Here is a 22,596-nt window from a genome sequence, read left to right on the forward strand (position 1 = left end):
TGCTGAGGGCAGGCCCCAGTATTCCGGCTAACCACTCCCAGCCCCTGGGCCGGCCCCCTAGCCCAGGACATCCAGGTAGACAGGAGGTGCCTGGGCCAGGGCTTGCAGCCGGGCGTGCACATCCTTGATGCTGTGGCGTTGCTGGGGCTCCCGCTGCCAGCAGCCCCGCATGATGGCGTAGACCTCTGGTGGGCAGGCACGTGGCCGCTCCAACTCACGTCCCTGCGTGATGCAGTCGATTGCCTGGGGCCACCGGAGGGACAGAGGAGAAAGCACAGTAGGCTGGGGGCAAGAGAGTGAGGCCAGTCCCAGTGCCCTCACTGAGGCTCCCGAGGCAGCTCACACTACTCGTCTGGGCTTCTTAGCCGCTAATAACCCAAAAGGACACAGTCAACCCCAAGATTCATTTCTGCTCTGACACTGAGAAGTGAGAAGGATTAAGGCTCGACTCTGGGAAGCTTGGGCTGGGGTAGAATTGCTTCCAGAAAACTGGGATGAGATCCTAAGAAGACTTGCCAGGTGGGTTGAGGAAGAGGAGGGGCTGAGGTATTTATCAATCTATCAGCTTAGTGTTGGGGGTTGAAAGGAGGAGGAGAAGGGCCCTCTGACTCTCAGCTCCAGCGAGAGAAAAGAAAATAGAGCAGAATTTCAGTTAAAGGCCTTGAAAAATAGCTGGCTTTCATTTCAAAGAAGAGGGCAATCCTTACTTCTCCCTTCTGTGGATACCATTCTGTGGCACTAGCTCTCCCAAAAAGAAACTGCAGCAAGAAAGATCAAAGTTAGACTCTAGGAAGAACTGCCAAAGCAGCCAAGGAATCCAAAGGAGAAAGGGTGGATTGGAGTGATTCGAGAAGGGGCCTGGAGCCTCTTTTCCCATTCTTCCCCCCTCCCATTAGAGGACTTGGGTTATAGGCGGCACTAATTCCATTTCTTCTCTCAATGCTTGAGAAAATTAAAATCTATAACCCTCTCCCCCACCCCACCAGCCTCCGGGGAGCAGACTGCATTAGGAGGAGAAATGGAAACTGACAGCTGTGAGCCAAGCAGGGGGTGGGGGCAGCTGCTCTGGGAGACAGAACACCTAGGGCCTGCTCTGGCTGTGGCCAGCTAGCAGGGCAGGGGGACGGGGTAGGACTGTCCTTCTGACAGTCTAACCTCCAGCCGTCCTGCTGCAGTGTTGGGCCTTCTTGTGCTGGGTTCCTCTTCCTGTGCTGGTCCCTTCCACTCTGATAATGCCTGCTTAGGCCTATAAAATGCAGCTAGGGATGGGGGTCTGGGCTCCTTGTACAAAGCACTTTGAGGTTCCCCCAGGGGCCACCTGGGCCTGGGCTTAGGACAATAGGTGAAGGCAAGAATAAAGGAGGAAGAGAAGAACAGGGCCGGGGTGGAGGACACAGTATGGGCACACAGCTGGAAAGGGAGCCCCAACAGGCTGTGGCAGAGGGGCAGAAAGGGAACCGAGTTCCCTGAAAAAGGGACCTGAAGGGGCATGGGACGGGGAGGCCAGCAAGGGGTGACCACAGGCCGGGGCTGACCTCCGTGTTGGAGAGCTGGTACCAGGGCTGCTTGCCATAGGTGAAGATCTCCCAGAGCACCACGCCGAAGCTCCACACGTCGCTCTCGGTGGTGAACTTGCGGTACAGGATGCTCTCAGGTGGCATCCAGCGAATGGGCAGCATGGTGCGGCCTCCCACCTGCCGCGGGCGGGCGCTGCGTCAATTCCAGGGGTGCCTGGGACAGCCCATCAAGGCACAGCCTGCCCCAGCCCCATCATTAAAAATAAATACACAAGCTTGGTGGTTCACGCCTGTGATCCCAGCACTTTGGGAGGCCGAGGCAGGCAATCATGAGGTCAGGAGATCGAGACCATCCTGGCCAACATGGTGAAACCCCATCTCTACTAAAAATGCAAAAATTAGTTGGGCGTGATGGCACGTGCCTGTAATCCCAGCTATTCGGGAGGCTGAAGCAGGAGAATCGCTTGAACCAGGGAGTGGGAGGTTGCAGTGAGCCGAGATCATGCCACTGCACTCCAGCCTGGCAACAGAGTGAGACTCCGTCTCAAAAAAATAAATTAAATAAACAAACAAACAAACAGTAGTGGCTCTCAGGTCTAAGAGGCAAAAACCGAAGATGCTGTTTCAGTCTGGGATAGCGAAGGAGACAGACCCCCTCTAGGAGCCGAGGAGGTAGGTTGAAAACCAGAGCCAGTGAATCTCAGACCCGTGCAGCCATCCTAGCAAGGGCAGGCTCTCACTGGTCTTGGGATCCAGGGTGTCTACAGTTTGGATGCAGGGGAAGGCGTTGGGGACAAAGGACTCTTACACGGTAATAGTCGGTGCTGTAGATATCCCTGCTCATGCCGAAATCACCAATCTTGACCACCAGTCCCTGGCCCACCAGACAGTTGCGTGTGGCCAGGTCCCGGTGCACAAAATGCAGACCCGCCAGGTATACCATCCCCGCAGCGACCTGGCTAGCCACGGCCAGCAGCTGCCCCAGACCCAGGGGGCCTGGAGCCACATCCTCCCCACCAGCCAGCAGCTTGGCATCAGGCCCATGGGATCTGTGAACAAGAAAAGGAGAGGGGATAGGCTGGGAGGATAGAACTCCCAGGAGCCTGAGGAAGGCGATCCCCAGCAGCCGTGTGTGATGGGAGAGGAGACTGGGGGCCTGGAAGTGGAGGATTGAGAGAACAGTAGAGACAGCTGTCCAGAGGGGTGGGACGGAGGAGCAGAACAGGTGTGCCCACCTCCAGGGCTCCCACCAGAGACAGCCCATGGTTCCCACATCCATGCCTTCCTCTCTGGCAGCTCCTTGAACTCCAGATGCCCACTGGCCCCTACATCCCTTGCCATAAGCATGTCAGACTCAGCCCTTGCCAATTGGAGCTCAGTGTCTTTCCCCAAGCCTGCCCCTGCCTCAGGGAAGGGACCCTTCCCACCCAGGCAGACCCTGAAACCAGGGAGTCCTTGATTGTCCTGTCTCTCTCCCCTCTGCTCTCAGTGTCCAGCCATTCCTACGGGGTCTTCCTTCCTTTTGAAGGTGTCCAGGATGCCCGCCTTCTCCCCAGAGTGAGCACTCGGGTCAGTCCTAGACACTCATCCGTATTCCCCAATGTTCCTTCTCCTGAACCTTTGCCTGAACTGATCACTTTGCCAAGAATGCCCTTTCCTACTAGCCAATCTCCTCCTCATTTGTTTAGTTGAGGCATTTGTTAAACATTTCCCTGTGCCAAGCACCAGGGCTACAGTGCAGAGTATGATGCAGATAAGCAGGTCATGGCAGTACAGTGTAAGGGGCACCTGGCAGGCACCACAGGTGGGAATGGAAAAAGCCAGGGAAAGCTTCCTAGAGGAAGAGACACCTAAACTGAGACTCAAGTCCTGAAGCCATTTGAAGGGAGCTGAGGCAGGGAGGGGTAGAGTTTGTGTGTTTGTCTCCATCTTTCTATGGAGGGAGGGAGGCCCGGTGCCCCAGGCAGAGGGAAGTGGAAGTACAAAGGCCTGGAGGGGAGAAGGAACAGATGGCCCCTCCTAGGGGAAGTCTTCCAGACTCATCTCTGAGCATTAATGATTCCCTCCATTGATTCCCCCAGTGTTCCATCCAGCAGTTAGAGCCTTGTCTCCCACAGACTGGGCCCCAAATGCTGGTATCTCCCTAGCCTGTGTCCCCAAGACCAGCACTGAGCCTATGCCATGTCTGGGAGCAAAGAGATAGGCTCCTCCCTGGCCTTCTTGGGCTCCTCTGTGCCAATCCTCCTCCACACTCAACCTTGGGTCTTGCCTCGCCTCCTGCTCCACACCCTGCATGGGCTCCCTCCTGGTCCACAGGATAAGCCCAAGACTCAGGGGTCTCTCCTAGCTGAGTCCTGCAGCCTCACTGCATGAATGACCCATCACTCCCAAGGGGATGTTTGGGGACCGGATCATGACCATCAACTGGACACCCACACAGCGCTTGCTCATCCAGAACCACAGCCCCCCACTGTCCCTCTTACTGGTGAATAAAGTGAGGTCATTGGAAAGCTACTTGGCAAAGAAGGCTCAGCTCATAAGTGGCAGCTGATTCCAAACCCCGGTCTTCTCCCTGCCTTGCAAACACTGCCCCATCCTCCTGGGGGTGATCTCATCAGAGAAGGACTAGACCGAGGGAACATGTGACCATCACATCGGGGGCTGAGAGTAGGGGCTCTGCCTAGGGTCACATCACCCCTGGGCCATTCACTACCTGTGTGCCCTTGGGCAAGTCACTGAACCTCTCTAAGCCTTATCTGTGAAACAGGCACATTTCTCGAAGTTATTAAAATTATCAGCACAAATAGATAAATATATCAGAGTTGTTCTGTCTGAAGCCAAAGGAATGAATTTTTTGTAACTTGCTTCAAGTATAAACTGCAATATATGCTTGGAGGCCATAAAAAATAAATACATATTTATGTTATTGTACAAGATATATATGTACCAGCACATAGAACTATGATAAGAATGAATTGTAGAGCCAGGTGCAGTGGTGTGCACCTGTAGTCCCAGCTACCGGGGAGGCTAAGGCGGGAGAATTGCTTGAGCCCAGGAATTTGAGGCTGCCGTGAGCTATTATTGCAACACCGCTGCACTCCAGCTTGGGCAACAGAGCAAGATCCCATCTCTAAAACAATAACAATAATAAATACATTTAAAAAAATAAAAAAGAATAAATTATAAAGTATATAACATAGCACCTGGAACATAGAAGGTGCCTGATAAATGTTCGTTACTGTTGTTGTTATTGTCGTTATCTAAACTGCTACCCTTACAGGCCTGGCCTTTGTGTGCCACACACAAGCACATACACCCTCTGCAAAGCCCACCCACCCCAAAGTTTTAGCTCATGGCCTTTGCCATCGCAACCTCCCTGACTACTGACACTTGTCCTTTGCAAGAGTCATCCCTACATTCACACATCTGCCTCCTCTACCATCTCAGAGCTCCTTGGGGATGGGAATGTGCCTTCCTGATCTTTCTTGGTGTCTCCCCTTGGTTTGAAAGACAAGCAGGGATGTCTATAGGGAAGGGATGATGGGGCCCAGAGCCAGGGGCCAGGGGCCAGTGCTGAGGCCAGGTGCTGGTACCGGAGGAAGCGGTTGAGGTCTCCATGCCGCATATACTCAAAGACCATGAGCAGGGGGCGGCCCTCAGTGCAGACGCCGAAGAAGCGCACAATGTGCTGGTGCTGCAGCATGGTGAGCAGCTCAGCCTCACGCTGGAAGTCCTGCCGAGCACTCTCGGACACCTCCTTCAGTGCCTGGATGGAAGGGGCAGGGACAGGACTGAGTGGGGGCCCAGCCCTCACTGCTGTTCATCCAGGGCAGCCCTCCCACCCCAGTATCCAGCCACGTCAGCCCTCTGCATCTCCCCCCACTCTGTCCTGATGTGATGGAGCTCCTGGGGGTGGGACCCAGGCCAGCAGTACCCCCTGGGCAGGGTCTCACCTTGACAGCCACCAGCATCTTGTCCTGCTCAGGCAGGAGGTTGTGGCACTCAGCAAGGAAGACCTTCCCAAAGGCGCCCTCCCCCAGCTCCCACTTGAGCACGATGTCCCGGCGCTTGATGTGGTGAACACCTGAGGGGGCTTGCAGGGTCAGACGGTAGCCCCAATCTTGGGAGGGCTGGGGTTGTAGTGGGGACTGTCGTGGCAGGGCTGTGTGCTGCACAAGGCTGCCCAGACAAGGGACTGCATGGGGGCTAAAATTCAACCTGCACCCCTTCACCAAGCCCCATGTCATAGTGTCGGGCCGCATCTGCCTAGAGAGGACATGGTGTGGGCTAGCTGTGACTCTGGGCGGGGGCTGCAGCTAAGAACCAGGCTAGACTCAGCCTGAGAAGAATATGACAGGGCCTATGGCTGGAATAGGGCTGGGGAAGGGTGGGAGAAAGGGAGGGATCGTTCAGGCCTAGGGGCTTCTACACACACACACACACACACATACACACACACACACACACACACACACACACACACACCCCTGCCCTTGACCCAGCATAGCCCCTCACAGGCATCACTGAAGTATTGTGGGTTCTCGATGATGTGGCCTTGGAGCCCAGAGCCTTTGCCCTCAGTGGGGGACAGGGAGCTGCCACCCAATGTCATGAAATGCAGGGACATGGCCAGCCCGTCCTCTGGAGCCAGCACAGCCGGGCCTAGAGAAGAGACACAGCCGCATGGAGGGGTTTGCCCACACCTTGGCCCTGCCCACCCTTGCCTGCAGGATGCCTGGTCACCCCCACCTTGTAACTTGCAGGGGAGAGACTGAGGAGCTAGGGAGCGAGACAGCAGGCAGGGGGAAGGGGGCACCACCGCCTCTCCCTGTGCTGGCTCCTGTCCCACCCCTGGCCCCATGGGCACCAAAGAACTCCCCCTCCACCCCCACAGAGCCCAGACCTCCCAGACCCACTTAGTGCTTGACTACAATCCAGCCACCAATTAGCAGCTGCCGCCTCTGAAACTACCCCAGCACCAGCCCGACACACATTCACACTCACAAGCCTCATAGCCAGGCCTTCATTTATACCCCAAACACACTCACACGCCCTAGAGCTCCCGTGTGCACAGCCCCCCAGAGACAGAGTCAGGAAGAGCCAGTAGGAAACAAAGCCAGGAGGACAGACAGACAGCCTTCTGCAGCCCCGACTCACGGTTGATCCCAAACTTGTTTCTCCGTCCGCATTTGTTAAGCATAAGGAGCAGCGTAGAAAGGAAGAGGCAGGCAAAGACGGCCAGGCCCACAGCCACCGAGACCTGGTGGGGGGCAGGGGTAGTTAGATCCAGGGGCTTCTCCTGTACTCTCAGAGCCTCCTGTAGCAAGCCATTTTTTCATCCTGCATGGGAGCCCAGAGCCAGGCCTCCAGACCTGCCTCATCCTCCCCTGGGGACCCCTGCAGTGGCTGTGCGGGTGGCCATCAGAGCTCAAGCCAGATGGTAGTGATCTCCCTGCTCTGACCAGAAATGACATGCAGATGAGCCTCTACCCAGCCTCCCGGTCCCAAAGTCTGCACAAGCTTCTACTTCCTATCTCACCCCAAAAGGTGTTTCGTCCTTCTTCTCCACCGGGTCTCCAGATGTGCTGTTAGTGTCTGTAGGGACACAGGGCAGGAAGGGTGAGCCTTGGCGCACTCTGTAGCCTCCAGTAACCCCCCAACCCTTGCCCCAGCTGGCCTCTCAGGGATCAGTTCAGCTGTACCCTCTGCCCCAGCCTCAGCTCCAGAGACCAGGCAGAACCTGCCCTCCACCTTGGGCTACTCACCCACTGGCGAGAAGGAGACTGCAGCAGGAGGGAGGAGAGAAAGCAGTCAGAGGGAGGAGGAAAGCAGTCAGTCCCCTGCCTACTCTGGGACTCATTCCTTCATGGGGCGATGGGGGATGGAGGTGGGCTGCTGGGCCTCAAGGGAGAAGATGCATGTGACCCTTTTCCAGCTGGGCCATGATGCCCTGGTGCATGGCTGTCTCCTCAGCCAGCCTACAAGGATGGAATAGCTCAGGAGTTCAGGAGTCCGGGCTTGGGGAGATGGTAAGGAGGCCAGAGCAGCTGGACACCAGGACTCCAGAATCCTTTCTGTCCCGAACTAGGCACTCCAATTTCTGGGGTCAAGGCTATAGCAGGAAGTTGGCTTTAACCCAGGAGGAGCCCAGGAGTGGGGGCAGGGTTCAGGATGGCCCTCACACCAGGGATGGGGTCCTCGGGGTTGAACTCGAAAGGGTTGTCCATGAAGGCAGCCATGATGGAGGCGGAGGCCTGGCCGAAGGGGTTGGCAGCCAGCAGCGTGTAGTTGCCGTTGTTGACGTGGGTGGGCTGATTGAGGCGCAGACACCCATGCCGCACGGTCTCATTGGCCGCCGGCTCCAAGAACTCGGTGAAGATGAAGCTGGTCTCATTGAGCACAGAGCCATTGAAGAGCCAGCGCAGAGACGGTGCCGGCTGCCCATCCACAGAGAAGGGGATGCACCAGTGGTGCATCTCCACCGCCGTATGCAGCTGCACACTGGCCGGGACTGTGGGCCAGAAAGAGCAACAGCAGGAGGTCAGGGCGCAGCTGGAGGGAGCCTGGCACACACCCGACAAGTCCAGGGGCAAAGCGAGTAGAACCCGAAATCAAAGGGCAGGCCTGGGAGAAATGGGTCAGCAGGCCTTAGGAAATTCACCAAGGAGAGACGTTTTGAAGAAAGTTGACAATACATTTTAAATAAATCAAGCAGCAGGCATATAAAATTTAGAGGCTTAAAGAACATAAGTGGTGGGCCATAAATAAGTCACAGCCCCACAGAAGTGGGATATCAGCTTATGACAATTAAACATGGAGTCTTTGGGGTAAGGAATCTAGAAGAAGTCAGTGTAACCAAGCTGAAGAAGATGGGTCAGGGGGCCTAACAATCAAACCAGCCAAAAATATACACAGTTAAATTTTTGGGGAAAAGCCAGGCACAGTGACTTGCTCCTGTAATCCCAGCTACTCAGGGGGCTGAGGTGGGAGGATCGCTTGAGGCCAGGAGTTCAAGGCTGCAGTGAGTTTTGATCCCAAAGCATTCCAGCCTGGGCAACAGGCTGAGACCCCATCTCTTCAAACACACACACACACACACACACACACACACACACACACACACACACACACACTTTTTGAAAAAAGATATGGGTTTGAAATAGACCCAATCTGGGCTGGGCGCGGTGGCGCACGCCTGTAATCCCAACACTTTGGGAGGCCGAGGCGGGCGGATCACGAGGTCAGGATATTGAGACTATCCTGGCTAACATGGTGAAACCCCGTCTCCACTAAAAGAATACAAAAAATTAGCTGGGCGTGGTGGCGGGCACCTGTAGTCCCAGATACTCATGAGGCTGAAGCAGGAGAATGGCGTGAACCTGGGAGGCGGAGCTTGCAGTGAGCCAAGATCGCGCCACTGCACTCCAGCCTGGGTGACAGAGTGAGACTCCATCTCAAAAAAAAAAAAAAAAGAAAAAGAAAAGAAAAGAAATAGACCCAATCTGGTAAAAGTAAAAGCCCCTCAATGATAGAAAAAAAGTGTATGTATGCATAAATAAATACATATATATAATATAGCATTCATACATAGGAATACTATTTAGCAATGAATTGCATGAGCTACATACAGCAACTCCCATTAACATGAATGAATCTTATAAATATAATGTTGAATGAAAGAAACCAGATACAAAACAATACACGCAGTATGATTCCATTTATATAATGTACAAGAACAGGCAAAACTAAATGATACTGATAGGAAAGCATATTTGAGACAAATTATTTTTAAAAGCAAAGAAATGGTTATCCTGACAAAAGTCAACGCGAGATGGGAGAGTGGGATGGGATTGCGAATAGGGAGAGGTGTTGGGTAGTGGGGGGGGTCTTCCGTGGTGCTGGTAAGAGTAATTATTGTTTAAAGTATATATATTTTTTGCACATTTCTATGTATATTTCACAATAAAAGAAGAAAACTGATGTAAAGTAGAAGATTTAAGATAATTTGTTGGGCGATCTAGAGAAATTAGGCAGCGAGCCGAAAGAGGAACTCATGAGGAGAATTTCCTCGTTTGAAACTAGGATGCGGGGAGAAGGGCCCAATGAGGGACGGGCATGAAAAAATACTTTGGAGCCGTGGGAACAGCTGGACATCTGGCGTTGAGGGCCTCAGGTAGCAAGGCTCCGGCAGGGGGCCAGAAAGAAATCCATCTCCCTCCCTTTGGCCTTGACGAGACCCCAGGACTTCCTCTGAAGGATCAGGTTTTCATGGGAATCTGGAAACAGCTGGGAGGGAGGAGCTGTGGAGATACACATCCCACCCTTTCCTCCAGCCCCCCACCCTACATCCTCTTTTGAGGGAAGAAGAGATGAGTAGGGGGTGGATGCAGGAGCTGCCACTGAGACTCACAGGAGACGTTGACCTGAACAGAGACCTCTGCCCGGCCCACATCGTTCTCTGCCCAGCACGTCACGTTCTTCCTGTTGAGGTCACTGGTGACATTGGCCAGAGTCAGCCCCAGGGATGGCAGACCCCCAGATTTCTAGATCAGGAAAGAGAGGGGGGAATCAGAAGGAGCTTTAGCCAGCTTGGGGCTGGGGCTGATGTCTTTGGAGAGCCCCTCTGGCTCCAGATGGAAAGGAGAGGAGGGCTGGGAGGGAAGAGAAGGGAGAGAGAGGTGGGAGAGAATGTAGCAGAGAATGGCCTTCCTCCTTGAGGTTTGTTCGTTGACTATCTCCTGGATCACATTTTTTTTTAATTTTATGTTTTATTTTTGTAGCGACGGGGTCCTACTGTTCTGCCCAGGCTGGTCTTAAACAGGGCCTCAAGCAATCCTCCCACCTCGGCCTCCCAAAGTGCTGGGATTACAGGCGTAAGCCACTGCGCCCAGCCTGGATCACGTATTTAATTATCAGAAAAATCTAAAATATAACCAGTAGCCTCAAAATAGGCACAAAATATCCCAAACTGAAACTAAAACCAGCCATCTGAGCAGCTAAACAGATGTCACGCACCCCAAGTACCAAATTTGTACACAGCTCGTTGGAGACCCCACTAGGACCTCACTGCCTATTCATTCCTGTTTTTCACACAGTCCTAACAAACTGAGTCTCAGCCCAAGGAAGATCAGAAACAAAGAGATGGTGCAAATAGCACAGCAGTAGTTAGAAACAACAGCAGCAGCATCGCCTCCTGCAGCAGATGAGGACCATGGGTGAGGTTAGACAGGCAAAGTGACTTGATTCTGAATCATCGTCAGGATTGAATCAGATCAAGTTTCTCTTCCTAGGAAACCGTGGATTTGTCATGTGTAAGTTACATGATCTTATGACAGTTCTTCATCTTGCTGAACTATGGGTTTTTTGTTTGCTTTGTAAGCTGAAGAGGTGGACAAATTATCTTCTGACATTTTAGAAAGTGATTTTCACAAAATGAAAATAATGAAGTGGTGGATAAATCTCATTTATCTGAAAACTTCATAAATGTGGAATCCTCTGACCACATGCCAGAGGCTTCCACTGGAATATGTGAGTTCAAAGGTTCCAGTAGAGTTTCCAGCCTTTTGTGCAAGCTGTGGGTTCCAGCCACTTCGAAGGGAAGCCCTGCCCTGCCCTCTGCTTCCCTTGGCTGTCCCATCCCCTCCAATTACTGTGGGGCCAATAACTCTTCCCCTTGATCTGCTCTGCCACCCCTTATCCTCCTACCTGAGGGAGAGCAGCCTCTCTTCTCCTCCATTTAACCCATTTAGGGTGCAATTTTTTTTAAGAGATAGGGTCTTGCTTTGTTGCCCAGGCTGGTCTCAAACTGCTGGTCTCAAGTGATTCTCCCTCCTTGGCCTCCCAAAGTGCTGGGATTACAGGTATGGGCCACTGTGCCCAGTAGGGAGTGACTTTTGTATAGGTAGTTTCTAGAAAACACAGATGGTAGCAAACATGTAAGTCTCCCAAAGAGAAAACAAATCCTGGAATCACCCCACATAGAGAGTTGATCTAAGGTCTCTCCATGCAGGGGTATGTCCTCTGCCTGGTCCCCTTTCTTTTACTCACTCTAGGCAGCTTTGCTCTCTAGAGCGGGGAGGAACTGCTCAGTGGCTAGCAGTCCCTCCACCATGTCTGAAGCCCCCTGCTCAGCGCCCCAATGTCTCCTCCCTCAACATGGTTCCAGGGGCCTCCAGCAATTCTGGGGTGGACTGTCCCACCAAAGTGAAGGCTCCCCAACTAAACACCATGCTCTCAGCCCCCTAGGCACACATTCCTGGTCCCTGCATATCCACTCCTCCTGCCCAGATGGAGCCAGCTTTTTGGGTGGGCACAGCCCTTTGTCAGCTGCTGTTGACCTCATCAACAAGACCGACTGAGTTACCTGTGGCTACTCTCATCTGTCCATCGCCAGCCTAAGGACAAAGGGTAAGGCCTGGGAAGGTGTCCAAAGGCATGTCTGGATAACAGAGATAGAGGCCAGAGAACGCCCAGGGGCAGGCAGGACATCAGAAGGCCGTCATGTCCACCTTCTCAGCTTACAGATAAGAAAACCAAAGTGCAGGCAGATTAAGGGATCTTTCTGAAAGTCACTCCCAGAATTAATTAGTGAGAGAGCTGGAGCCAGACCTATGCCTCCCTTACTAATACGTTCATCACATGCCCAAGAGGATGCTTCTTCCAGAATCTCCAGAAAAAAGACCATGAGACCCCCAAGAACTCATCCCGGATGCAGTACAACTGATATTGTGCGTCCTCCCTGGGTCCCAGTTTCCTTATATAGAAAAGTGATCTGCTGGGCACAGTGGCTCACGCCTGTAATCCCAGCACTTTGGGAGGCCGAGGTGGGTGGATCACGAGGTCAGGAGTTTGAGACCAGCATGGCCAACATAGTGAAACCCCGTCTCTACTAAAATACAAAAATTAGCTGGGCATGGTGACGCATGCCTGTACTCCTAGCTACTCAGGAGGCTGAGGCAGGAGAATCGCAGAATCGCTTGAACCCGACAGGCGGAGGTTTCGGTGAGTCAAGATTGCGCCACTGCACTCCAGCCTGGGCAACAGAGCGAAACTCCATAAAAGAAAGGAAGGTAGGAAGGAAGGAAGGAAGGAAGGAAGGAAGGAAGGAAGGAAGGAAGGAAGGAAGGAAGGGAGGGAGGGAGGGAGGGAGGGGGAGGGAGGGAGGGAGGGGGAGGGAGGGAAGGAAGGAAAAGGGATGTACGGGAGGGATGGTCTGTTGGGTTCCTCTCAGCTCCAACATGTAAGATTTCTGTGACCCTCTCCTTTGCAACCAACACCGTGTTCCCAGAAAGGGGTTCTAAGTCCTGGGGCTTCAAGTGTAGCCTGGGGTCCCTGCTGGGTCAGTGCCCACCCTGAGGGTGTGTGCGTGCCCTGGGCTGCCCCAGAGCATAGGCCTGAGCCCTGTGGGTCTAAACCATCTCTGTCTGTCCCTCAGCCTCGGTGTGCTCCTTATTCGTTGTCTCTTTCCTCCACAGTGTGTCTCTCTTTCCCCATCTTTGTCCCCTGTGCTCTGCCTGGACCTCTTGGGGGCTGCCGGCGAAGGGCTTCTCACCATCACTGTGGCTGACTGCTCCAGCTCCGTGAGGATCCAGTCGGCCTGCTCCAGGCCCCGCCCCTCCACCTGGCACCGCAGCAGCACGTCGTCCCCCACATCCACCGAGGCATTGGACACCTGGACCTTCAGCGTAGGCACACCTGGCCACCCAGGATGCCCGAGGGCCAAGGGGTGTTAGAGCTAGGAGTGGCCCCAGAACTCTACTGCGGGGCTGCTCCTTCCCCCACCCTCCTCAATGACGCGGAGCCCAGGCAATGTCACCCCAGGCAGTTTCCCCCAGCCTTTACCAATGCCTGTTCCCCAGGCCTTTTCAGTGCTTGCTCAGTGCCCTCTCCCCCAGGCAAGTAGGTCTCTTTCCCAGCCCCCTTACACCACCTCTCTCACCCAGCACCTACCACAGCTGGCATTGTTCATATGGGCCAGGGGCCCTTGCCCATGACACTGCAGCTTCTGTTCAGGCACTCCGCCCAGTCCCTCCTCCTCCCAGCGCTGTAGCCAGCGCAGGGCACAGGAACAGTGCAGAGGGTTCCCCGATAGGACCCTGGTGGGCATGGGGGACACCAACAGAGTCAAGGAAGGGGCCTGAGGGATCACAGGGGATAAGAGGGAGCAGTTAGGTAGCAGGGAGGGCGGTCTACAGGTGAAAGGGAGGACACAGAGGCCTTTCTCTCTGACTCCAGTAACAGGATGTTATTCAAAGAAAGAGGCCATTGGGAAGCCGAGGTGGGCGGATCACGAGGTCAGGAGATCGAGACCATCCTGGCTAACACGGTGAAACCCCATCTCTACTAAAAATACAAAAAATTAGCCGGGCATGGTGGCGGGCGCCTGTAGTCCCAGCTACTCAGGAGGCTGAGGCAGGAGAATGGCGTGAACCCAGGAGGCGGAGCTTGCAGTGAGCCGAGATGAGATTGCGCCACTGCGCTCCAGCCTGGGTGACAGAGCGAGACTCCGTCTCATAAAAAAAAAAAAGAAAAAAGAAGAAGGAAAGGAAAGGGAAGGGAAGGGAAGGGAAGGGAAGGGAAGGGAAGGGAAGGGAAGGGAAGGGAAGGAGCCAGGCGCAGTGACTCACACCTGTTATCCCGGCACTTTGGGAGGCTGAGGTGGAGGATGGCTTGAGCCCAGGAGTTCAAGATCAGCCTGGGCAACATGGCAAAACCCCAACTCTACAAAAAGAAAAAATAATGTAAAAATGAAAGAAATAGAACGCAGAAAGTGGAAGACAAGACAGCTGACGTCTGAGGGATGCATGGGGCTCCCTCACCCCAGGCTCCCCAGGATGAGAAACCAGGCAAGGGCTCTCAGCATGGTGACAAGGAGGGAAGGGCACAGCCTCCCAGAGTGACCCAGAGGCCTTAAGTGCCCACCAGGTACACATGGACCGGGGCTGCCCCACTCACCCCAGTGCAGGGTACCCTGGGAATGTGGGCAGCTGTGCCGTGGACACACAGTGGGCCTGTGATCTGCTCAGCCAGGCCCAGCACACACACAATCATCCAGGCCAGCTCCCCAGGGCAGTAGCCCCTTTAGCGGGTGGTCCTGCAGCTCCTACTTTGATAGGGGTTTCACTGGCATGCACATAGTCCCCAAAGAGACCCCCCAGCAGTGTCACACAGACACAGTGACCCAATGCCATCCCACAGACCCAAGTGCATGCAGGCACACACACACTTGGTGCTTTTGCCCCTGGAAGTGCCCCCACTCACAGTTCCTGTAAGGAGAGGCCCTGCACAGTTTTCCAGGAGAGAGACTCCAGAGCGTTGAAGGAGAGATTCCTGCGGTCGTGGAGACACAGCAAGACAGACCCCTTGAGTGACCCGACCTCACTCTGACCCAGAGTGAGGGAGGGGAGGAGCCAAGAAAGAAGTTGACATCTGGCTCCCCCTCCCCAGCCTAGGCGACCAGAACCAGCCCTGGAAGGCAGTGTGTGTGGATGGTGGGGGGGCGGGCAGGGGCACTTTCTGAGTCTCACTCCTTTCCCTGGGACAACAAGGGTTAACCCCACTTAACCCCCTCTCCAGACCCCAGGGAGGGGGATCTGAGGGAACAGCCGCTCCTCCCTCCCCCACTGCTTTGGCCCCAGCTGGCAAAGTGCTGAGGCCACAGCTGGGGGAAGGGCTCCATCTGTGCTCCCCTCCCTACAGAGCCCAGGACGGGGCCAGAGGAAGAGGGGGAGGGTTGAGGCTGCCACTCCCTTGCCCCTACCTGACCACAAGGAACTCAACGCACTTCCTCAGGTCCCCTCCTCCTCCTCCTTCCGGGCCCTCCTCAGGGACTAAAAGGTCAGGCAAGAAAGGACCCACACCCTCAGCCCCCTCGTTGTACGGATGGAAAAAGTGAGAGCAGGGGCCTGGCTCCAGGCCACACAGGAAAATGATGTAGGAGCCCCAGTGCCCTGTGCCCTGTGCCAGGCTGCCGCTGCTGGGACCCTCTGCCTCTGAGGGGCCTATCCTGACCCCTCTCCTTTCCTAGCCAACCTAGAATTTGTGGTGGCTGGGTGGGAGATGTACCACCACATAGGGACCAAAGACACAACCCAATCTAGAGCCAGACAGAGCAGGTGTTAAGTTCTATCCTGCCACTTACAGCTGTGTGACCTCAGTCCAGAAACTCAACCTCTCTGATTCTCAGAATTCTCATCTATGAAATGGGGACAAGAACACTCTCTCTCTCACCAGGTTAATTGTGAAGATTCATTGACATAAGTATCGTAAAGTGTCATTGAGCACGTTTTTAATTGAAGCCCCTGTGCATAAACTGTGATATGACATCACTTTATTTTGCTTTGTTAAATTGCTGGACACAGCAGAGTTCAGAGGACCCTGCATAACTCCATGAATGTCAGCCCCACCATCCTTCCCATCTCTCTGCCTGCTCATGTTGGGGAACAGGGGAGCTGAACTCCTGCCCTCAGAAGGCCAGGGAGGGGCTGCCAGGGACTCTGATGGTCTCTCCTGCCCATCCCATGACCCTCTCTGTCCTACAGCAGGGGTCCCCAATTCCCAGGCCACAGATGGGTAATAGTGCCACTGTTCTCCAGCCTGAGCAACAGAGGGAGACCTGACTCTTAAAAAATACATTAAAGAAAAAGAGAAGGACACCAAGGAAGAGGGGCTATAAACAGGGCAAATATGTGGTCTATTAGGAACCAGGCCGCACAGCGGGAGGTGAGCAGCGGTGAGTGGGCATTACCGCCTGAGCTCCGCCTCCTGTCACATCAATGGCAGCATTAGATTCTGTGAACTACTGCGCATGTGAGGGATCTAGGTTGTGCACTCCTTTTGAGAATCTAACTAATGCCTCATAATCTGAGGTGGAACAGTTTCATCCTGAAATCATCCTCTCCTCCCGCACCATCCGTGGTAAAATTGTCTTCCATGAAACCAGTCTCTGGTGCCAAAAAAGTTGGGGTCCGCTGCTCTACTGGAGGGATAGCTATGACTCCCAGGAATGAGGAAGGTGACAAGTGGCAGACCTAACACCCCAGCTCCCAGGATGTCCTAGGGGCCAAGTCAATGAGTCCCTGGGAAATGGAGTCCCAGCCAGAACCCAGGAGTCCTGCTCCTGCCGCTTGCTCCCTTTGCACTGATGTGTATCTGAGCCCTGGGAAGAAAGATAGGGCAGGCACCTATGAGAAGTGTCCTTGCAGCATGGACCATGGAAGTGAGATGGCAAGGAGGACCTCTAGCTGGCAGGGGCGAGAGCATGCCATCCCTGAGGGAGATGGGAGGAAGCCCCAGGAGAATGGTGAGGTGACTTCCCTGACCAGGCTTGGGCCCTCCTCACAATCATTCCCCGGGGACAGCCAAGCCCATTAGCAGCCCAAGTCTGGGTGTCCTCCCCAACTCCCACTGCCCAGCACTGGCCACACTCACAGGCGACTGAGCCGAGGAGTGAAATGGAAAGCATCTGGCGCCACGAAACGGAGACCACTCTTCACGATGGTGCTGGGGAGGGGTGCAGGAGGATCAGTCCCAAGGCCTCAGCTACTCTGGGCCCCTGGCCCTCCCTGCCCATCCCAGCCTTCCAGTCCCCTGTGCTCAACCCCTACCCCTCCTCAGGCCCCTCATTGTTTCCTCAACTACTCTAGACCCCTCAAAGCCCTGAGCTTCCTGACTTCTCCCAGTCCCTCAGTGCTCAGCCTCTCAGGTCCTCCCAGGCCCTTGGACGCTTGGGCCCTCCCTCGCCTTCTGGTCTCCCCCAGGCCCATGCTGAGCTCCACATCCAGAGTCCCCATTTCCCTCACAGGTTTCTCAGCTCCCCCAGGCCCCTCAGGTCACGGAGCTCCAGATGCTGCAGATGCTGCTGGTTCTCGATGTGGCTGTGGGGAGAGGGGATGGGAGTTACAGGGCTCAGGCCCACACTTGAGTTCCCATGCCCACCCACCTACTCCCTCACAATACACATGCACATGCCACGTGCACACACATATGCACCTGTTCAGACCTGCATACACACTTACACGGGCATGCACACACGAATGCATACATGTGCACAGAGACGCACCTCCTCAAGTCACACATGCAGATGTTTGTGCATGAACACACAAGCGCACACATGTATGGATCCCCACACCCTCACATATATGCACAGTCTCACATACCTCTTGCACACATGCACACACCCAGGTATGCACATGCGCACACACAGAGGCATAAGCATCTGCACAGATGACGCCATGCACATGCACATGTGCCTGCAGGAACACGCTCACACATGGACACACAGAAACAAAGCTCACGTCCATCTCTCACGTGCACACACAAAAGTCCATTCTCAGATTGGTGTTCTGCTTTTATATCAGGCATCCCTGGCACACACTCATCAGTGGGAGGTTATACTGAAACGCTTGCTACCATAAAAGGCCGAGGCTCATCCCTGCCACTGCCCCACCCAGCACAGACGAAGCCTGTGCTCATGCAAATGTGTGTTCCCAAACGTGCCCGCCCAAGGGCCACTGCCCGGCCTCACCTGTACTACACACACACACACACACACACACACACACACACGCAAACATCTCTGCACCCCCATAGCCTCTGGCCCCTCTTCACACCCAAGCAGCAGCCCCTACTCCACCGAAACCTCCCCTACCATCTTTTCAGCAGATCAAGCAAGAGGCTTAGAGGCTATCAGTCAGGGACCCCAAGGAGGGACCCAGGAAAGAGGAGAGGAGCAAGGAGAGGAGGCAGTCAGAGTGCTGGGGAGGGGAGAAGAGGCACAGACTGGCTGACTTACACAGCGAGAGACAGAGAGAGAGAGACAGAAAGATGGAAAGGCTCAACGAGGAGGGTGGGGGCAGAAGGTCAGAAAAACAAAGAGAGAGTGAAACAGAGACACTGAAAGAGAAACTGACAGGAAGAGACTGTCAGAGAGATAGTGACAGGCAAGAAGGAAGACAGATAAGGGAAGGGAGACAGACAGATAAGGACAGGGAGCTACAGAAAGCAAGATAGACAAGAAAGAAAGAAGAATGAGTAGGCATTCGGGGCTAGGGGACAGCTGACGCCCTGGGCCCTGCCTAGCTGCTGGATCTGACGTACCAGGGAGTTCCTGAGAACTCGGCTGCCCTGCAGTGACATGTTAGTGTGCCCCACTACCCCAACAATACACATGTCAGGGGCCCCTGACTCACTGCCGGTTCTCAGAACTCTCCCCCTCTACCCTCTAACTTTCCCTAACTTATAGGAACCAGGAGCAGCCTAAGTGACCCCTCCCTTCCTCCTTTCCTCTCTTCCCAGCCTTGACCCCACCAGGACAGCCAAGATCAGTTCCTAAGTTTCCCTGTGGACTTAGTAGAGGCCTAGAAAGTAACCTCCACTGACTCCGAGGGAGGCCAGGTCCCTAGTCTACCCACCCCCCAGCCCCTGCCCAGAGGATTTCAAGCTGTAGGGACCCAGGGAGGGGGTGAGAATGCAGTGGGCTGGCAGGGTGTGTGCGAGCTGTCAGGCCAGCGTGCTCAAAGCTGCCTCAAAGCTGCCTCATTCGTTTGGATTCATAATCAATCTGTCTATTCGAGTCCATTATCTCCTCGTTAGCTCTGCGGGTGAGGGAGGAGGGAGGGGGCTGTGCAGGCAGTGGGGGGGGGGGGGGGTCAGGCTGCAGCCCCACCCAGGGGGACATCTCAGCTCACCACCCTGCGTGCTTCCTAGTCCCCAGCTCTGGCCTGTCCACTCTCCCTACCACTCCCATCCCTACCCTGCTGGACCCACTTGGGGCTTGGAAAGAGTTGGGAAATGCGAGCCCTGATGGGGAGCACTCAGGAGTCTGGACCCCAATCTGAAGGCCCAGGGCGATGAGAGAACTGGACTAGGACTGGCAACCTGTCTCTCATGCCCCCTCCCCTCATGCAGAGACCTAGGCCCAGACCAAGACAAGATCATCTCCTCTACTCCTGGTCTCCCTAGAGCTATTAGAGAGAGATATTGAGTACCTTCCCGTTAATTACCATGAGATGCCCGAGGAACTCAGTGCCAATTATTGCAAGCTGCTCAAGTAACTTCCAGACAGTGATGATCCTCACCTCGGATACCTTCCAGCCCGTCACTGCACGAGGCCAAGGTTCCTCGTCCACCCTCGAAACCCCAGGCCACAGGAGGAGGATTTTCTAGCAGTTCCTCCTCTCTTCTAGATGTCTTGCTGGCCATGATAGCCATATGTAATATTCAAGTATTTTCCAGCCATCACCATGTGATGCCTGAGTACCTCCAGGCCAGTCATTACCGCATACTCCCATAGGTTTTACCAGCTGCTAAAAAGTACTTGAGTATTTTGTAACCAATTCCTGCAGAATGTCAGAGTCCTGCAGAATGCTGAAGATTCCTCCCAGCTTCGTGTACCAAAGGAAGGAGGGTCTCTCAGCAAGGGCCCTGACTCCCCGACCCAGGTAGAGAGACCAGGTTGGAAAGGGAGATGGGGGCGGAGAGAGAAAATCCAGGAGGGGGTCCCATTTCCCAGATCCAAATCAACAACGGTTCTGGGGGAAGGAATGGTAAAAATGGAAAGAGGAGAGCTCAACCACTCAGCTCCTCACCACCTCCCACCACGCCAGCCAGCTCAATCCCCAATTCCAGGAGAAAAGCTAGGGTGGCCTCCTCATAACAAGGAAGTGGGTGGGGGCTGGCTTGCCCCTAGAAAAGGGAAAAGGCAGTAAGGGTGTCAAACTGGGGACTTCTCTGCCGGTAACCATCCTTCTCTGTGGGACAGAGCAGGGGCTTCTGCCTGAGCTCCAGAAAGCGCCTTCTAGACGGCTAGGCTCTCTCAGACCTGGTCCACGGAGATTCCCCCCTCGATCTCCCTGAAGCCGGCGGCCCAGCTGCCCTGAACACTAGGTGACATCCAGGCACTGACCATAAAGCTTGCTAGGGCAGCGGCGGCTGCGGAGGAACGCCCGAGCACCGCCGAAGGCTGCGTGGTGCCAGCCTTCCGCCGTGCTCGCCTTGCCTGACCAGCAAACAAGCGGCGAGTCCGCGCCCTCGGGGCACGGCAATGCCTGCCTGTCCCCGCGCCCCCTCGCCCGCCGGACACTCACAGCTCAGTCAGGTTCTCTGCGCCGGGCAGATGGTGGAGGCTATCCAGGGCCCCATCCCGGGTGCATCGCAGTCCGGAGGAGCCGTGGGGGCAGCAGGCATCGGGGCAGGGTGCGGCGCCCGCAGATGCCAGTATCAGCCAAGCCAGCAGGCTGCCCGGCCCCCCGCGCCGTCCGCCTGGCAGCATCGCGGCGGCGCCCGCCTCGCTCAGGCGGGGCAGCCGTCTGTGCTCTCCCAGCTGCAGCTGCCAGGCCTCCCCCGACACGTGCGCTGGGCGCTGTTAAAGACCCAGCCGCCAGGAAAGGGCGGAGCCAGCGGCCCCCGCCCGGCCCCGCCTTGCCCCTCTTCTCCACCCCCTTCCCTCCCCTCTGACGCCCCCAGCTCTGCCCCCTCCCCTGTTAGGGGCCCCCAGCGTCAGCCTTCTCCCCGAGGATCCCCCGCAGCTCCGGGAGACGCTGAGGGGCCGCAGCAGAACGCCTCGGAGGTGTCTGCTGAGGCCGGAGGTGGGAAGTTGATACGTTATTTCTCTCAGCTTAAAGCAGCTGCATTTTTACATTTGGGGAGGAGGGAAGATAACTGAGTTGAGGAAAGGTTGCCGTCCAGGTCATCCTAGCCAGCCCCAGCCTCAGCGCTCCATCCTCGCGGCACGCGTGCCTAGGGGAGTGCGCATGTCACTTGGAGTAAGTTAGGTAGAACATTCTCCGAACTCTAGGAAGAAAAGGAAAAGGACTACCAAAGGATCAATCGCAGAACCTGGGGAGGAAGACACAGACGGGGCAGAGAAAGGGAAGGGGTCGCCTAATCCGGCCGAAGGGAGTCCGGAGAGCCAAGACAGCGCCGCCAAGAGAAGCCACAGGGTGGCGCGAGAAGCCCGCGCGCAAAGGCGCGAGCTCCCCGCCCGGGCTGGGTGGCCGGGGGTGCGATCTGCAGCCCCCAGTGAGCAACGCCTCGGGTCTCAGCTTCAGTCCCTGACCCCGGCCAGCCAGCGTCGGCCCCGGGACAGGATAGAGCAAGGCAGGGCAGGGCTGACATCGATCGCCTCCCTGACAAAAGCATCGATTTATTCGTAAAGAAATTAATAGATCTTCTCTTAGCTCCTCGGACGCGGGAGCCGCCCGCGGGTGGAGCTGAGGACCGCGCACCTTGGAGGCCGAGCACCTGGAAAGCCCCGGGATCCCCAGCACCCAGGGCAGCAGAAGGCTGGTCCCAACTCCTCCCACCGCGCGAGCCTCTGTGGCTGCACTAACCCATCCGTCTCAAGCTGGGGAGAGCGAAGGGAAGAGGGGTCTCTCTTGGCGGGGAGACAGGCAAGGCCCCAGGGAGCAGGCGAAGGACGACCTCCTAGAGGCTCATGGTTCTCCTCTCCGCCAAGGCCCCAGCACAGACGGCCCCCCAAGTCCCCGAGACAGGGACACACAGACCGACCGAGCAGCCTGAGCTCAAGAAGGTGACCAGACGGAGGCAGAGCCCCACAAGGTGATCGCCTTCTTCATCGGGATCTTGGTCAGAACCAAGGGACTAGGCGGTGAAGGAGCCTGGCTCTAAGGGGTCTCCAAAGAGGAAAAGGAGGCCTCCTGGGAGGCTGAGAGGGGCTCCCAGAGGCCAAGGGCTGTCCACGTTCTCCCGGGTCGAGGCTGCCAGAAGTTACCCCACAGGTGTCAAGGCACCGGGAAGCAGAATCTAGACACAGCGCTCCCCAGAAGCCCGGGCCCTGGCTGCCCCTCCGGCGTGCAGCCCCACTTGGAAGAAGCCTGTGGTGGGGACAAAGGGTTGGCGGGACCCGCCGCAGCCGCAGCGGGATTTGAGGAAGCTCAGTTCTTGGCCCATCCTCCCCCCGTATTTTGGCCTTATTTCCCCAACAGACCTATCCTCCCCTCAGTTGTCAGGCTAAATATTTTGGCTTGGCGGGAGGGGTGGAGAGAACGGAAAGGTCCCTGCGAACCAATCTGTTTAGGCGGGGGGCGGGGGGCACGGGGCGGGGAGGGCGGGAGTTGGG

The 22,596-nt window shown here is 55.6% G+C and overlaps 1 protein-coding gene across 1 annotated transcript; it reads right to left on the reverse strand.

Annotated features, from left to right (window-relative positions):
• Nucleotides 1–57: 57 nt before the first annotated feature.
• NTRK1 (neurotrophic receptor tyrosine kinase 1) lies at nucleotides 58–22,427 on the reverse strand. Its single transcript, XM_058439721.1, has 17 exons — nucleotides 22,341–22,427; nucleotides 20,603–20,877; nucleotides 17,318–17,392; nucleotides 16,947–17,018; nucleotides 14,778–14,846; nucleotides 13,467–13,612; nucleotides 13,069–13,211; nucleotides 9,928–10,060; nucleotides 7,702–8,028; nucleotides 7,057–7,112; nucleotides 6,675–6,777; nucleotides 6,033–6,179; nucleotides 5,471–5,601; nucleotides 5,111–5,283; nucleotides 2,326–2,566; nucleotides 1,536–1,694; nucleotides 58–243 (listed from the first exon to the last, which is right to left on the reverse strand). The coding sequence occupies exons 1-17, from the start codon at nucleotides 22,425–22,427 to the stop codon at nucleotides 58–60; spliced, it is 2,523 nt and encodes an 840-aa protein (XP_058295704.1).
• Nucleotides 22,428–22,596: the final 169 nt, after the last annotated feature.

This window comes from Hylobates moloch, unplaced genomic scaffold, assembly GCF_009828535.3.
Source record: "Hylobates moloch isolate HMO894 unplaced genomic scaffold, HMol_V3 SCAFFOLD_5, whole genome shotgun sequence".
Classification (NCBI taxonomy): domain Eukaryota; kingdom Metazoa; phylum Chordata; class Mammalia; order Primates; family Hylobatidae; genus Hylobates; species Hylobates moloch.